The 18,031-nt window shown below is 46.1% G+C and overlaps 1 protein-coding gene across 1 annotated transcript; it reads left to right on the top strand.

Annotated features, from left to right (window-relative positions):
• Positions 1 to 16,382: 16,382 nt before the first annotated feature.
• LOC110563324 (olfactory receptor 226-like) lies at positions 16,383 to 17,339 on the top strand. Its single transcript, XM_021660366.2, has one exon. It carries the CDS (start codon positions 16,383 to 16,385, stop codon positions 17,337 to 17,339), a length of 957 nt encoding a protein of 318 aa, XP_021516041.1.
• Positions 17,340 to 18,031: the final 692 nt, after the last annotated feature.

Genomic DNA, 18,031 nt, shown 5'->3' with positions numbered 1-18,031 from the left:
GGGTTAAATGCAAGGATCTGAGAACAGACACCTTAAAAACACTTCTGCACTGCTCTCAAAACAAATGGAAACAAACAAAATATTTCACAGAAAAAAAATATATATATAACCATAGGGTCACCGTGTGAATGTGACAAAATCTGGACTCTCATCCTTTATCGGTGTGGAAAATAATGGAACTGCTTGTAAAGGTTTCTCAGAAGCACTCATCTTATGAATTCAGTTCTTCAAAAAGTTGAACAGAAAGGTGCCCAGGAATTTACGTTTGTCTAAGATGTGAAAGTCAACGTCCGCCCAAGAATCCACATGTAAATGGTGACAGTCGTTCACAGCAAACAAAGCTGGTGTAACCCAAGTGTGTGTCAGTGGGCAGATGGCAGGCAGCAGCATGTCATGAAATGCCATCCTTGGTACACGGTAAGACACAACCGAAAGCAGTGAGGGTGCACCTTGAGAGACACAAATGACCACATACCACGTGTGACTCCTTTATCTGAAATGTCAAGAATGGGCAAGTCCACCAGGACAACAAGCAGACTGGCGATTGCCAATGGAGCACAGGAAGATGAGATGGAAAATGGCCACAAAAGGCACAAGGTTTCCTTCTTAGGCGGTAGCGGTGTGCTAAAATCAGCTGTTTGGCATAGCTGCGTAAGTCTGAAGACAGTGAAGTCTGCGCATTGTGGAAGAGGATATTTGCTATATGAGAGTTATGTCTCAGGAAAGCTGTTACTTAAAACAACAAATAGATACTACTGAAGTAAAAATAAAGTAGCCAAAAGCAAAGTGGAAGACCTCGGTGGTAGATCAACAGGATGGCATTGGTGAACCTGAAGATCACCAAAATTTGCTCAGTTTAAACAACAGAGAAACGGAATCTCCAAGACCTGTGGGGCAGGAGATCTGTTTATCTTTAAATGTTCGTTCAGAAAGGAAAGGATAGATCATGGACCTGAAGAAATACATAAAGAAATAATGGCAAAAAAAGAGAGAAAGAGAGAGGGAGATATTGGCTAGAGTGGAAAGGGAGGGAGGATAGAGGGAGGAGGAAAGGACAGAGGGGAGGAACCGGGAGGAGAGGGGGGAGGAACCAGGAGGAGACGAGGGAGGGGGCTACAATTGAGCTGTAAAGTGAATAACCAAATAAATTTTTAAAAGTTATTTTAATAAAAGGGGAAAAAGAGATAATGGGTAAAAACTTCCCAAATGTGGTGAAAGGCACAAGCCTACAGATTCAATAAACAAATCCTAAATGGAATAAAAAAAAAAAAAAAAAAAAACACGAAGACTATTGTTTTTAAAACTCTGGGGAAACCTCCTTAAAAACAGCTCCACAAAAGGCTGCACTGCCTATAAAGCAGTGGTTGTCAACCTTCCTAATGCTGTGACCCTCACATTGCTACTGTTGTGAATCATAATGTAAATGTCTGATATTCAAGATATCTGTTTTGTGACCCTTGCGAAAGGGTCATTTGGCCTCCAAAGAGGTCACCCACAGGTTGAGAACTGCTGCTGCTGTAAAGAATCACTGAATGACAAGGAATCTCTCATCTGACACAGAAGAAAATAGAACGTGGAACAGCCATCAGACAACTCAAATCCTGTACTTGATAATAGTGTCCTCCTGGGTGAAGGGAAAGGAGTCTCAAGTGGAAAGACCAGCAGCTTAGCCCTTGCTAGCGAAAACACAATAGATGAGAAGGCTGCCTGTTCTGCTTGTTACAGTTTTATTTATGGAAAAAAAAAGGTTCGTCTTTAGCCTTCAGAGAAATGCACATCAAAACTACACTGAGATTCCCATCTCACTCCAGTTGGAAAGGCTATTATCAAAAATTAACAGTGTTGCAAGGCAATAGCATACATTGCTAATAGGAGTATGAGCTGGTGCAGCCTCTGTGGAAATCAGTATGGAGCTTTCCCAAAGTACTAAAAAACAGAGCTACCCTTGACCTGGCTCTCTCACACCTGGGACTGCATCTGAATGAATCTGAGTCTCCTATCACAGAGAGACTTACACGCCCTTGCTTGTGCTGTACTGTTCATAATAACCACAATAAGGAACCAGTCTAGACAGCTATCAGTTGATGGGTGCATAAGCGAGATGTTTACAAACAGAGTGGAATACTATTCCTTAAAGAACAAGGTTGTGTCATCTTCAAAAGTATGCATGGAAATTGAGACAACATGTAAGCAAAAACCAGCCGAACTTGGGAAGACAGGTATCACGTCTTCCCTCATGCGGCATATCTATATTTTAAAATATACAAATTTAGGAAGCTGGAAATGTGTTTCCGTGGATAAAGTGCTTGCTACACAAGCATAAGAATTGGAGTTCAGATCTCCAGAACCCACATACATATTGGGTGGAACTGGAGGCCTACCCATAAGCCTACCCTTCAGAAGGTGGAGACAAAGGGTCCTGAAGCCAGCTGGCTAGCTAGAGTGGCTGTATAAAGGAGCTCTGAGTTCATGTGAGAACCCGCCCCTTCAATATGTAAAGTGGAGCTTGATCAAGAAAGATGTCTCACATTGACCTTGTGTTTCCACATACATGCACACACACATATAGGTGTACACACATACTTGAACATGCATTCACGTGTTTGAATATGCATATACATACAAATATACATCAGTGGCATGAAAGTAGAAAGGGACCACTTGGAGAGGGAGAGGATCACTGAGAGGGGAAGGCACATGAGAAGGTGATGGAGGGGAAATAAGACCAAAGTGGATCATACATTTGCACAAAACAATCACAGTGAAATCTGTCATTTCTATAACAAATGTACATTAAAGAAAGAACGCTTTTAATAAAATTTTAGGAAACCAATAACTCATTACAATGAACATTTGCAAGTAAGGATGTCTGGACAAAAGGGTATACTATATGACACACTACAGTTTCCACAGAGAAATGGTTTATTATTGTTGTTTCTTTGTTTTTTTTTTTCCTTTGGGGGAGAGGACAGATATGAAGGGACAGGGAGACAAGAGAGATTGGGATACATGATGTATTCACAAAGAATTCACAAAGAATCAATTAAAAAGTCAAAATAAAAAAATGAAATGAAAACCTTAGGAAAAAAAAAACAGTAAGTTCTTGCAAGGAACACAAAATTTAATTTATACCCACACTAGGGATAATAAGTGAATTGCTGAGTCCCTCATGTCATAAGTATGTAATTAGAATGTTTTTGAGCTATGATGGTAGTTGGTGGTTGAAATGTTTTAATGTAAATTCAAGTGTCTACAACAAGTCAAAAAAATATTGAACCATTTATTTGCTCGTTGATAGCAATATATTTACCACTGTCGATTTACATGGTCATGCAATAATTCTATTTAGAGAATTTTTTAAAGTAAGTGGTTTTGAAATGTGTCTTTCTAAAATGTGTTGTTTCCTCAGTAATTCAAGCTTTAGAAACTTTTTATAGATTAATAGGATGTTGGTACATTTTTCCTTTTATTAAAAACAAACTCTTTTCTCATACAGTATATCCAATTATAGTTTCCCATCCCTCTACTCCACTCAGTCTCTCCCACCTCCCCTCCCCCATACAAAACATATAAAGACCTCAATTTAAAAAAAAAAAAAAACATAATCCAATTAAAAACTGAGGTGCAGATTTAAACAGAGAGTTCTCAGTAGAGGATATTCAAATGGCCGAGATTCCTGCTGGTGAAGATATGGAATAAGGGGAACACTCCTCCCTTGCTGGTGGGAGTGAAGCCTTGTGTAGCCACTATGGAAATCAATATGGAGATCCCTCAGAAAGTGGAAACTCAATCTATCTAACGATACAGCTATACTGCTCTTGAGCATATACCTAGAGGAGGCTTCATCCTACCACAAGGACGCTTGCTCAACTGTGTTCATTCACAAAATGAATTCTTCCAGTAAAAAAGTTGGCAACACTCACCCCTCAAAAAAATTTAAAAATTCAAAACTTTAGCTCTGTAAAGAACACGCTCCTATAAATAAAGATAGGTTACAGACACAGAGACCCAGGCTGGTAGTCCAAGAACTGGGTCCCCCAGGCCTTGAGAGGAGACACAGGAACAGGAACCCCAAGGTCATAGGAAGACGAAGGCAACTGCCGCCAAGCTTGCTGTAGGCACTTGCTCTCGTGACCCAAAGGTGTCCCATTTGAGTCAGTTGCCCCGTATGTTCGGTTCACCTTTTTTCTGTAGATTATCAGTAAGCAAATCATATTGACGAATGACAACGAGAGCAGTGTCTGTGTATCCTGGGTTTTAAAATATACAGAGAATTAAAGTAAGTGGTTTTAAAATGCAGGAACTAGGCCATGCATCAGGAATGGGTCATGAGTGGACTGTCACTGCAGAGCGAGAGGAGCACAGGGCAGACAGAGACGCCAGCCAGCCTGCCAGGGGTCACGGTGAAATTGAACTAGTAGGCGTTCTGACTAATACGACTTCAGTCATTGTTACTTTGTACAAATATTAGTATCATGAAAAGTTATTCAAAAGGCATTATTGGAGACTAAGTGAATTGTTTTCTCATCATAAAAATGTCTAATTCTCCGAGAATTTTAATTTTGCAAGCACACAAGGAAATGACCTAAAAAAAAATTGTGGGTGCTCAAAACTAACGGAAATGCAGCTGGTAGGAGATTTTAACATATCTGTCAGCAAGTCATAACCGCAATCACAGAAAAAAATCAGTGAGGAGATCAAAACGTTTGAACAACGAGACTAAGAAAATTGCAAAGAGACGTTGTGGTCGGTGCATCTGGCAGCTGCAAACACATCTGCCCTCAACGACAGAGACATTCTCACACTCACCGCCTCAGAGTCCTGAAGGCCCAAAGCCTCAAAACTGATTCATCTTCAGCCTTAATGTTGTACAGAAGAGAACCTCTGACTGCAGTGAGATCCAGGGAGACAGGAAGAACACAAAGATCAGATGTGTTCCCGCTGGGGAACGTGATAGTGCAGAACAAGGAATGCATCCAAATATACAGCAGGGCTCACACCATCCTTGCTTCCTTGTCTCTTTCAGAACATTTCCTTCTTTCTTTCCCCTGCTCAGGTTGTAAAATAACTCCAGGTTTTGTTTTGGGTTGTTTTTTTTTTTGGGGGGGGTACTCTGTACCTTCTATTTGTCTGTTGAGGTCCCAGCTCCAGCTCCATCTTTACTTCATTCTGCATATAGTGAGGATCTTGATTTTCCCAAATGAATATTAACATTGCTGTTCTTCCTGTCCCTATAAGGATATGTTTTTTCCTTTGGCTCCATCATTCGAATATGTTGAGTATTTCTGGAGTTCCCTTGTGTTCTGTTCATCAGCTTTTCTATCTTTATACCAATGCCTCATGACTATTCTTTCTGCAGCTCTAAGTATTAAGATAGTATAGTCTACATCATAGCTGGGCCATGGTGGTGCATGCCTTTAGTCCCAGCACTTGGGAGGCAGAGATAGGTGATTCTCTGTGAGTCCAAGATCAACTGGGTCTACAGAGTGAGTTCCAGGACAGCCGGGGTACACAGAGAAACCCTGTCTCAAAAACAAAAAGTCCACATCTTGACATTTTGTTCTTTTTCAACATTCTTCTGTGCCTCATCAAGGTCCATTCTATGTCTGTGAAAATCATAAACATTCTTCACAATTAAGTACTGGATTACTCGGACTGTGGCTCAGGGTGCACCACTTGCCTACCATGTGTAAGGCTGTAGGTTTAAGCCCCAGTATTAAATACAGAACAATTATATTTTATAAATGTATATATGTATTACATCATACAATGCCTCAGTTGAATTCTGTTTGCCTCCCTTGTCTTTTTGCCAACTGAATTCAATTCTGGGACAGGAGAGACAACTGGAGTCAGTGTATGGGGTATCCATAAGGTGGGGGTTATCTCTGAGACAAACTAGAAATCCAGGACAATGGAAACTCCCAGGAATTTATGAGGGTGACCTTAGCTAAGATTCCTATCAATAGGGGAACGTGAAACAGTCACCTCCTATAACCAGGCAAGACTTCCAATGGAGGGATGAGGATACCAACCCAGCCACAAAACCCTTCAACCCACATTTTTTTTTTCCTGCCCACAAGATGTTCAGGGTGAAGAGGGATGAGAAAGTGAGGGAATGGCCAACCAATGGCTGGCCCAGCTTGGGTCCCATGCTATAACAGAGAGCCCAAGCCTGGCACTATTAATAATATTCTGCTGTACTTGCAGACAGGAGGCTAGCATAACTGTCATCTGAGTGAGTTCACCCAATAGCTGATGAAAACAGATACAGAAACCCAGAGCTGCACTTTGTAGTGCTTTAAAGAGGCTAGAGATGGAGAATGCAGATAGTCCAGGCAGAAGGTTTTGAAAACTGTCAGTGCCTGAGGAGCCCAGGTTGTGACAACGGCCCTGAAACACCTTCCCATCACCCATCTTCTATACCAGTCACAGAAACATGTATCTGTCATGTAATACTGAATTATGTTGATGGGTTTTTATTTGGTTTGATTTATTTAAAAATCGTGCACACACACACACACACACACACACACACACAACCCATACGCCATGGAGTGCAGAGGTCAGAAGACAAACTTCAGGAATCTATTTTCTCCTAACACCATGGGCTCTAGGAATCTAGCCCAGCAGAATATCAAACTAAATGTTTTTAACCAGCTGAGATAATTTTTTTAAAGTTAAATTTATCTCATTCTTGGGAGAAATGGCATCTCTAAAATGTTGTCCTCTTGTAGGTTGCTAGGACTTTGTTAGAAATTCTCTGCTCACAGGGAATATTGTTCTCCAAATCTATTTTCTCAACAGATTTTATTTTCAATATTGTGCCTGTTATAAAAGATCTGGGACATATCTTATACACACACACAAACACACGCACACAATTTTGCATCATGTGTCCTCAGACATCTGATACATCTAACCAGTAAATTTGTTTGGACTTGAACTTTTCTTTGTGCAAAGTTTTTTTTTTTCTATTTTTTATTGTTTGACAGTTTTAAACATTTATGTAATAAATTCCAGTCCTTTTCACGCACACACACACACACACACACACACACACACACATACACACATTCCTATATCTCCTCTCTCTTCGTCTCTCTCTGGAGCGCTTCTCAGTAAATCTCCTTTAGACTTTCATGTTTTCTTTTTGTGTGTGGCCATAGAGTTTAACTAGAGTTTCATATGTGGGAGGTTATCAACAGAAGCAAGGGCAAATCACCAGTGACCATCCAGAAGAAATGACACACACACACACCCAACAATCACTAATTGTCAGTGGTCCCTCAGGGAGGGAAGGGACTCATGGGTCCCTCCTCCATCTGTGATGAAATGCTGAGGCACTCAGTCTTGGTCAGGTCTTTGTAGAAAACTACGCCTGCAGTGAGTTCGTGAATGCAATCGCTATGTGGTACCCAAAAGACATCTTTTTGCTGCCTACCTCCCATCCTCTTACATTCTTTCTGCTGCCTCCTCCTTGATATTCCTTGAGTATTAGAGAGGGTAATACAACTGTCCTCTCCCCACCCCAACACCCCACCATTGCTTACTTTGGCCAGCTATGGGTCTGTGCATTAACCACCAACTTCCACAGTAAGACGCTTTTCTAAAGACTAGATGCAGCACTAACCTATGAGCATAAACAAAGTATTTAGAAGGGATTTTTTTTACAGTGTGACCATAGAGCAAAACAACAGTAGTAGGTCCTCCGAGGACCTATGGCTGCCCAGCCACAGACTCTTGATGGTGTATATAGAACAAGGCATGTGTTTTCATCTCTGGAGTAGACCTCAGAGCCAATCAGAAATTAACAGTCCTATTACCAGAGGTCCGACAGGTCATTATTGTAGTTCACATGGTTCTCAACTAGGTAAAACACACACACATACACGCACACACATTTGTATTTGTGCCACAGAGTGGGGGTGCTGTCCATGGAGACCAGAAAAGGGCATTGGAGTCCCTGGAGCTAGAGTAACAGGCAGTTGTACCACCTGACATGGGTACTGAGAACCAAACTCTGGTCCTCTGCGAGAGCAGCAAGAGTTCTAACCAAGCCATCTCACCTACCCCTATGATGGCCTTAGGGTTTTTCTAATCTTTATTTTCTTTTTAATTGTATGGGGGGATGTTATCTCTGTGTTGGTATATACAAATGTGTGCAGGTGCCTGCAAAGGCCAGAAGAGCGAATCGGATCTTCTGGAACTAGTTATTCCAGAGGTTGTGAGCCTCCCAACATGGATTCTGAGAACCAAACTCAGGTCCTCTGAAAATGTAGCAGCAACTGCCCTTAAATGATGAGCCATCTCTCCGTCCCAGCATCCTTAGTTCTAACTACCTCTTTCTCCTCCCCTCCTTGAATACTTTTTAAATATTTTAGTGACATGCACACTACACATGGTACTTGGTTTCATGAGCATACTTTCCTATAAGTAAATGATGTGTGCTTTGGCTGTATTCACCCTCACTCTCCCCATTTTCTCCATCCCCTGCTTGCTAGTCACCACCATTCCCCAGCCTCACATCTGCCTTCATGTCATAAATTTGTTAATAATTTCTTTATGTACAATCTAGAAGTGAAAGAAGACATGTCTGAGTCTGATGTATTTTATGTAATATGATGGTCTCCAGCTCCAGTCATTTTTCTGCATGGACTTAATTTTGTTCTTCTTTACAGCTGGATAAAAACTCCATTTTGAATATGTTTCATGTCTTTATCCCTAGGCTGGTTCCATAGCTTGGCCACTAGGAGCACTGCTGCAGAAAACTGATGTACAAGTATTTCTGCGAAATGTTGACTGGGAGACCCTTGTGTGAATGGATATGCAAGAGTGGTGTAGCGGCGTCTCTTTTTGTTTTTTTGAGGAACATCCATAATGCGAAGGTTTTATTATAAATTTAATTTCTTTGGTAAATACAGGCATATTCAAATTATCTGTGATTATATCAGTGCTTTTAAATCTGTACATTTAATCCTCACTGATGAATTTATTGTAATAAAACTATTTGTAAATTTCTTATATTATTTAATCATCAGAGAAATCCACAAGATACCCTTTTTAATCTTTCAACACCTACTGATGATTGTGGGTTTTCTCTTTTATCTGAGTTAGTCTTAGTTGAATGAAATTTGTTTTAGTAACATTTTATCTAATTGACCTCCAAGCTTGTTGATAATCCACATTTTCCTTACATTTATTTCTTCATTGTTTCTTTTTTCCCTAGAGGATACATTTTCTCTGTCCTTCTCTTTCTAGTTTCTTAAGACAGAATCTTTGGCTTTTAAGTTTCCCTTCCATTCAGAGTAACACCCAAAATCTATGACTTTCCCTCTAGTCATTGCATTAGCTACATCTCCAGACTGATATATTTCATCCTCATCATCATTCGCCTTGAGTACCTTGAAGGAAGACAGCTTGGGAGTTTCATGAGCTAAACATACCTACCACCTGCTACTGTATTTTACTTTTGGGTGTTTACATAAAAATGAAAACATTTGGGTATGAAATTAAGAGAAACTAAAACATTGGAGGTATAAAAAGACTATACATGAGTGCTCATGACAGAACTGCTCACAACTATCCAAAACTGAAGCGCCTTCATTGTCTTCTCACTGTCATGGGAGCTAATCTCCCATAGGTTCTGATGGAAAACGGTCACAGATGTTTCCAGTGTGCTGCAGCTGTGTGCCACATGGACAATCAGAGCTTCAGACTGGGTGGCTTTACTCATACTGCACTTTTTGCAGTTCTAGGAAACATAAACTAGGCCTTAGTACCAGGAAGCACCAGCGGTCTCTTGGGGAAGAAAGGAGGGAAGTGTGTGGCCTGGGATACTCACTATCTAAATGGCAGTGAGGGTTTCATGGGTGTGTTCTTGAATCAAGCTCACTAAGCTGTGTTCTCTAACTGTTTGTGGCTATCAAACGTCAGCCAGACCTCATTAAGGCTGTTTTAAAGAAATAAAAGGTTCTACCCAAAGGAAACTCCAGACCCAGAACCACAAAGCAGCAATGTCTCAACTGCTTCCTCTGACCAGCAATTAGGGAATACTGGCACAAGTGACCAGCCACTGCTAACTTGCCACATTGGAAAAGACAACCCAGGAAAATCATGTTACCATCTTAAGAGGTGCAAATAAAATAAAATCCAATAGCCATTTGTGATCACAAGTAAACACGGCCAGGTGTTTGCAAACTGGAGGGAAGAGGGAACCTCCTCGCTCTAGAAGCTAGCTTCGTCACTCCCCCACCCTGAACGTCTTGCTTCTCGCTCTTACAGATCTAACCAACTCTTCACCAAGAGCACAGGAAGATGAGCAAAGCATATACCAAAGGGTTAGATGGTGAGCCGCCCCAGATAATGTCACTGATGCAGGAATGCCAGGAGAATGTGCATGAAAGCAAGATGTCAAAGCAAGGTTCAGCCTATTGAAGACCAAACAACAGGAGCCAGATATGCATCTTCCCATAAACCACACGGAAAATGAATTCTAAGAGCACATTCACCTGTAGAGGCAGCAAAAATATCCAGTATGTGGAAATGGGTCCCGTTAAATATGTGAGACCCCTTTATTCAGAAAGCTGAGTCACACTAAATGGAATGCAAATAAATGAGGAAATGTGTCAAGTCTGGAAGTCTCCGTCTTATGAAGATGTGGAATTATGGGAGCACAGTCCACAAATGGACCTACAATAAAAATTGAAATCTTACATGTGTAACAACCCCTACCTGCCTAAAGAGCTAGGTGTGTGGAAGCATGTTTGAGATTTGACATGTTCAGTGGGGTCTTTCCAGAAGTGGAGAGGGCAGAGGGCAGAGAGCAGGTTGGGGTAGGCCTCTTCTTGCCTTCCTGGGAGTTCCTCTAACCTGGGCATGAAGAAGGATGCACAGACTCTAGATAGGGACAAAGACAGAAAGAAGGCAGAGCTTGGAGCTGGGGCTGCAGAGAGAAGGGGAGAGCTGTTTCTGTGCTGTGATATGAGAAACCAGAGAGAATGGTGAGCAAAGAGAGCAGAGGAAGACTTGGGCACCAGAGAGAAAGGACCAGGACACCACGCAACGCTGCTAGGGGCCCCAGGATGCCTGTGGGCACAGATAAGGTCGCTGGAAGCAGGAAGTTGGTCCCCACCTTGCGGCTTCTTTCTGAGAAATGGGGTTGACTAAGAGTGAGAGACTGTGTTGGTGTAGGACTAGAGGCTGGGGCAGTAATAGGACATGGACAATAGGGCACTGGACATTGTGCCCCACTCTTGGGTTCTCTGTGGAAAGGGGCTCCATTGTGGAAAGAGTGGATGAGGAATGGGCAAGACCCTAGATCTCTACACATTCAGGTCTCATTCCAAGCAGTCCTCACTTGTACCACCCCCACCCCCACAACAGAGCTATCCCTTATGAAAACTTATGGCATCTCATCCTCACCCCCGAGACCCCTGCAAAAACCAAGATTGCACTGGAGCTGGGATCTGGAACCCCACGGGTGCAGCCGAGGAGCAAATGAATAACTTACATTCGTAAATGATTTTTGAGGTGGAGATTATGGAGCCAAAGATGCTGGACCCAGGCAATCCCCAAGGCTTGGACTGCATCAGCAATCAAACACAAGATCATGTGATACACTGCAGGTTCCCTAGTCACAGTAGGCTGGCCCACTGTCTTCTGCAATTGGAATGGCCTGTCTTCTGCCTGGACATGTTGAGGCTGAAGCCTCCTTGTCAAAGCCAGACAATTTCTCTTCACTACCCACTGCCCTCTGGCTCCTTAGCCTATATACAATATCACCATGGACCTTTAAGTCAAACCTACCCATGAGGCACACTTGGAAAGATACCTGCCCTATCTGTCATGGTCAAGGAGCATAGATAGAACACCACAAACCCCAGCCAGGGCGGATTCATGAATAAGCCATGGATGAAAGGTAGAGGGTCCTGTGTCCTGTGATCCTCAAAACAGACTGTCCAGGGGTCAAGAAAGTGGTGATGAGACAGAACAGCTCTGAGCAGGCAGGTAGAAAGGGCTTATATCCGTGGTCCTCAGCAGGCAAGTAGGAAAGTATCCAGGGCCCTGAGCCTGAAATGGAGCAGAGGGGTAAAGGGCCCAGGACCCCCTTAGGCCCAATACTAGGTGTTAAGGGGTCTGTTTTCTCATGCCATGCCTACCACACCTGCCCTGTCCCCTGAGGTTTTGGCTTGGGCAAAAGTTCATCTTCTCCTGGTGCAGCCAGTCTGGCTGACAAGCATGTTCTGGGGGAATCACATGAGGATAAGGAGAGAGAGACCTACCAGAAACCACTCAGGGACAGGCATAGGGAGTGGCCTCTGCTCCTCTCTCCTAGCCCCAGCCCTCTGCATAGCTCCAGCTAGGAAATACCTCTCCTGCTAGTTGCTCTGCCGGAAGCCAGCAGAGCTTGTCACACATATTCCCAGTCTGCTCTGCAGAAGCACGCTGGGCTGAGGCAAGATGGGACAACGCCTGCAGCTTCCCAGCTTCCAGCCGACTTCTCCACGCTGAGGTGCAGGGTGAGGTGGGAATCTGAGAACACAGGGTCCCAAATCCCACCGGTGTGGAGTGACAGGAGGCTGGAGGAGCTCCTGTTCCATCTCTGTCCTTGGTACTTGTCTCTGCTGTGAGGGGTCTCTTATGCAACCAAACTCTGGATTTGTGTCCGCCATGTTCTGATCTTGTTGCAACAGTCACTGAGACCCTGAGCACCATCCAAGGGCAAAACCCACCTCCCTCTCCTGGAGGGAAGTGCCTGCGCTGGTTTCGGCTGAGATACAGTGGGTGCCGGGAGCCTACAGTCAGACCCTCAGTCATCTCTACCCCAGTCTTGGTCCTCATCTCCCTCCAGAACCACGGGCCACTGTTTCTCACCCTGAGCTCCTCTGCATCTTCAGGGGTAAGGTCCCAGGAGCAACACTGACTCCAGGAAATTCCAAACAAAGCCATGAAGTGCTTGGTGCCTTCTTAGTGAGCTGGCAGTCAGAACAGACTCAAGCCCCCAGACCCACCACCTAAAAACCTCGTTAGCTCCCACTCAGGTGAGAGCTGTGGTCGGGGAGGGGTTGCAAGTACACGTGTTCATGAGTATGTCTACATGCACCCCTGTGTATGCACATGAGTGGGTCTGTGAGTTTATGTGTGTCCGCATTTTGCTGTGTGTATGTATCTACGTGTGTTTGTGTATGTGCCTGAGTGTGCACTTGTATGTGTGCCTACATGTGTCTGTGAGCATCTGTGTACCTGTGGGCGTCTGTGTGTTAAACCTGCACGGGCACCTGCTTGTGTCTGTGTGTGCATCTTCATGAGCCTGTACAAATGCCTCATGCATTTGCATGTTCGTGATTCTGGTTGTGCACCTGCACATGCGTGTGTGAGTGTGGGGAGGGGGGCGTGTGGGTGTACCGTCATGTGTCTGTCTGAACACGAGCTGCAGCCTAGCTGAGCAGTGAACTGGAGCTGATTTCCGGTGACCATGCTCCTCCTGGGCAGATGTCCATGTGAAGGGTCGACATGTCTGTGTTTTCAAGATCATCATTGTTTCAGAGCTGTGTTCGCCCACCGGCTTCTGTCGGGAGGGGGTGGGAGGGATTGAGGCTGGGAGGTTAGTGTTTGTCCCCTGGGCTACTCATGTGTTGCCAGAGGTGGATTTGCCTAGGGGCATGTCTGTCTATGTGGCAGGTGTCTGCTATCGCTGTGAGGCCCTGTGCTTGGTATGTGGACATGTGGCATTGAAGGTGAGCCTAGATGCCCTGTAAGTGAACTTGAGTTTAATATGGGATTTGTGATTAAGCATTAGGCTTGAAGAAACTGGTGTGCTTCTTGAGTGCCTGTCCATGGTATCTCCAAGTCCAGGACAGGAAACTACTAATCCAGGCTCAGCAGTCCTGGTTTCCCAGCACCCTCCAGTCTGTCTCCACCTGTCTGTGTCAGAAACCTAGACCCTGCCTCCCGTCATATACAGCAACAGATGCTCTTTCAGAGAAAGAAACAGCAGGGAGAGGGAACTATTTGTTCCCTGTGCCTACTGATGAGCAAAAGATCTAAGCAGCCAGCAGTTGTGAGTAGCTGGGGCTGCATCCCGGAAAGACCTGGCTTTTCCCAGCTCAGTTCCCTGGCAGACCTCTCAGAGATAGCAGTAGCAATGATGCAGCTATGCAAAAGAAGGGTCTCTATACCCTAGGCCTTGGCTAATAAGATCTGACTGGACCATCGTACCTGACCTTCCAAGATCTTCCCAGACAACCAGGCCTAACCCTGCTTAGACCTACCAAGACCCTTCTGTTGCACGGTACCCTTTGCCACCATGCTGGCAGTGAACTTGCACTTTTCAACCAGCTCAGGACTGGAACCTACAGAGCCATAGACTTTCCCTGCTCCAAGGAGCCAGCAGGGCAGGTAACCTGTGGGGTTCCCTATTCTTAAGAGCATGCCTTCCACACATTCTGTGAGTAGATGGTGCAGGGATGGTGTCTGCTATGGCTTGTCCAGGTAGCCAGTGGGAGTCCTACCACAATCCTGATTGACAGAAGGGTCTGGGGCTTGAGGATAAAATGGTGTCCTGTTCAAAGTCAGCCCAAGAAAAAGGGTAGGGTGTAAGCCCAGCTCCTGTTTTACCACTCTGCTACATCTGTGGTCTCCAGGGGGAACTGGACATCAGTGACCCTCCTTGCACACTGGAGCAGCACACTGGGATAGGCTTGAGGCACAAATTTGTAGGGGAGTAGAGAAGGTACCTGGGAAGTCTTAGGCTAGGCTGAAAAGCCACCCTTCCAGGAACCCATCTCGCACTCTTACTCCAAGGGCCACTTCATGAGATGGAGGACAGAGTAGCTGCTCTGGGAGGATCTGCATGTTGACTCGTGTCAGAGGCCCCTACAGCACCATCCTCTCTACTCCAGACTCCGTCCTGAGACTTAGCTCGGGCTCTAGTAGGGGCACCTGGGGATTGCAGTTGGAGGGGACTGTAGGTGGAGGTTGGGTTCTGTGCTGGCCACAAGCTGTGTTTCTTAACGGCACTCTAGAGACAGAACGAAAATGGAGACAAGTCTGGAGGCTGACCCTCCTCCACACCTGGTCAAGTGTGTTATTTCTCTGGGAAATAAGCCAGGGCATCCAGCAAACTGGTGGGCTTTCCTTTGCAGTCGTGTGAGGGTGCATCCAGGACAGCCAAGACACTAACCACAGAAACAAGCAGAACATTTTCCAGCCACTCCAAATGAATCGGCTTATTTATGTATTTGCATTTTAATCCCTGTGTGTGCCTGTTCGTGTGTGTGTGTGCATGTGTGTGCATGCCGTGGCACATATGTAAACATCAGAGGATAGCCTCAGATGTCAGTCTTCTCCTTCCACGTTGCCTGAGAGAGGGTTTCCTGTTCACTATTACATACACCAGGCTGGCTCATCCGTGAGCTTCCAGGGGGGAGTCTTCTGTCTCTGACCCCCCATCTCTCCACAACAATGCTGGGGTAACAAGTACATCCAGTGTGTCCAGCTTTAGATGAGTCCTGGGGATCCAAACTCAGCTTCTCAAGCTTATGCAACAAGCATTTTGCCCACAGAACCATCTCCCCAAAGCCGAATACATTTATTTTTAAATAAGTGCAAAGGCTCTGACTAAATTCAGCTATGTTTCAGAAGGCCTAGCCTGGGAAGGGCGCCAGGAGATCTCAGCTTCTCTGCAACATAGAAGAGGAAGCCGACTCCTACCTTCAGCGTGATTGTCTTTCTAGCAATTCCACCCTCCGCGGGGTCTCCTTCCTCAGGGTCTCTTGGTGCCAGCAGTGCCGAAAGGCAGAGCTGAATCTCACAGGAGCAAACCTTGTGGAGCCACCATGACTTTAGCTAGGCTGGTCCTTCCTACTGACCACACATTCCCTCACATGCCCGAGGGATTCCTTCCTTCTTACTGTTCCTCAAGCCTGGCCACTTGCTCTAAGACAGCCTGAGCCCCTTCTCATGATACTAACGGCTGTTCATTCATCCCTGGGCCTAAGGTTACCCCAGCCATGGCCTGTCTCTAACTCAGGGCATGTGGCCTGCACCTGGAAAAGCCAGCCTGGAGTTGGAGAGTGTCCCAGGCTGCCATCCCAAGTGTTTTTTGCTACACAGCCAGGCCTCTGAGATTGCCTTACAGTTCCCGGATGGACTTCAGCATAGATGCCATTTGTCTGATATGTGCTGAGCGATTGTCAGCCCCAAGAAACAAGCCTGGATTCTACAACCAATGTGAGCCAAGCTGTATGCAGTGGGGGTAGGGGGCTGTGGCATACGAGGATGAGGGCTCTTCTGTACCCAAGGGAACTCAACTCAGGGGGACCCTGGCCTTTCCCATGCATAATTCTTCTCCCTTTGCTCCCTCAGGTGAAGTTACGGCCACCATGTCTGCTAAGAGCAACAGCTCAGATGTAACTGAGTTCATCCTGGTAGGCTTTCCGGGCTCCCTGGGGCTCCACCTCAGCCTTCTAGGGCTCTTCCTGCTGGCTTACATGCTGACGGTCACAGAGAACTTGCTCATCATCACTGTGATCCGCGCCAGCCCCTCCCTGCACAAGCCTATGTACCTCTTCCTCAGCAACCTGTCCTTCCTAGAGGTGTGGTACATCTCTGTCACAGTGCCCAAGATGCTGCTCAGCCTGGTCTCACCCAAGTTCCAGCGCATCTCCTTCACAGGCTGCATGGCACAACTGTACTTCTTCTTGGCACTGGCCTGCACCGAGTGTGCGCTCTTGGGTGTCATGGCCTACGACCGTTACGTGGCCGTCTGCAACCCGCTTCGCTACCCAACCATCATGAGCCCTGGTCTCTGCGGCCTACTGGCTGGCGGCTCCTGGTTCTCCGGCTTCACCATTTCCCTGGGGAAGGTCTTCTTTATTTCTCGCCTGGGCTACTGCGGCCCCAACATCATGAACCACTTCTTCTGCGACGTGTCCCCACTGCTGAACCTCGCCTGCTCTGACATGTCCATCGCGGAGCTCGTCGACTTCCTCCTGGCACTGCTCATCCTGTTGGGGCCACTGGTGTTGACTGTCTTCTCCTACACAGCCATCCTCAGCACGGTGCTACGCATGCCGTCCGCTGGTGGCCGGCAGAAGGCCTTCTCCACCTGTGCCTCGCACCTGGCCGTGGTGGTCATCTTCTACTCGGCGTCCCTCTTCATCTATGCCCGGCCACGTGCCATCTACTCCTTCGACTACAACAAGCTCGTATCAGTTGTCTACACAGTGCTCACACCCCTAATCAATCCCATCATCTACTGCCTAAGGAACCAGGAGGTCAAGCAGGCACTGCATAAGGTGCTGCAGCGGGCGGCCCAGGTCCTAGGAGCCTCCTCCTAGGAGGAATCATGCGTCTCCAACCCTGAACCTGCTAACCAGGCTCAACAGATGGGTAGACAGATTGGCACACCCTCCCGCCAGCCCCCGTCTCCTGCTATGACTACCCAAGCCAGCTGCCAGAACATGGCTCCCAAGTCCCAAGCCTCTTGGGATCCCTTGCCTGGACCCATGCAAAGGTTGTGCTCATGTGAGAGTTCTTCCCAACCAACTGTGGTCAGCCTGTAGCTGCAGCCTCTTCTCAACCTGAGGTGAGCAGAGCAGGCCAGAGCACACAGAGATGTCAGTGCGCAGATCTTCTAGCTCTGCAAACCATGCAGGGGCTGCAACGACCAGCAAAAGCCTTGACATCTCCCCCGCTCACCAACCCAGTTCCAGTGGTGTCTGCTGCGAGGTTTGTCTTCCAGCAAAAGAAGCCTCACATGGTTGCAGGAGGTCACGGGAGAGCAGAAAAAACTGCTAGGAAACGAAGATAAAGTAGATAGAACTGGAGAGACTGAAAATGCTGTAGGAACAGCCTCTCAGCTACCTGATGAGCACCAGCCCGCCTCCACCTCTGCCAGGGCACGAAGGGAACCTGGGACCTGCACCTCTGGACAAAGACAAAAGGCTAGAGTTGAGGTATGGTACCCTGGAGCCCACAGCCCAACAGACCATAGCGCCCACTGCCCTGAAAGAGCTGGGCTGCTGCTACA

The sequence above is a fragment of the Meriones unguiculatus genome, chromosome 1, assembly GCF_030254825.1.
Source record: "Meriones unguiculatus strain TT.TT164.6M chromosome 1, Bangor_MerUng_6.1, whole genome shotgun sequence".
Lineage (NCBI taxonomy): Eukaryota > Metazoa > Chordata > Mammalia > Rodentia > Muridae > Meriones > Meriones unguiculatus.
Note: the sequence above shows the minus strand (reverse complement) of the source record. Positions and strands in the feature narration are given on the sequence as shown.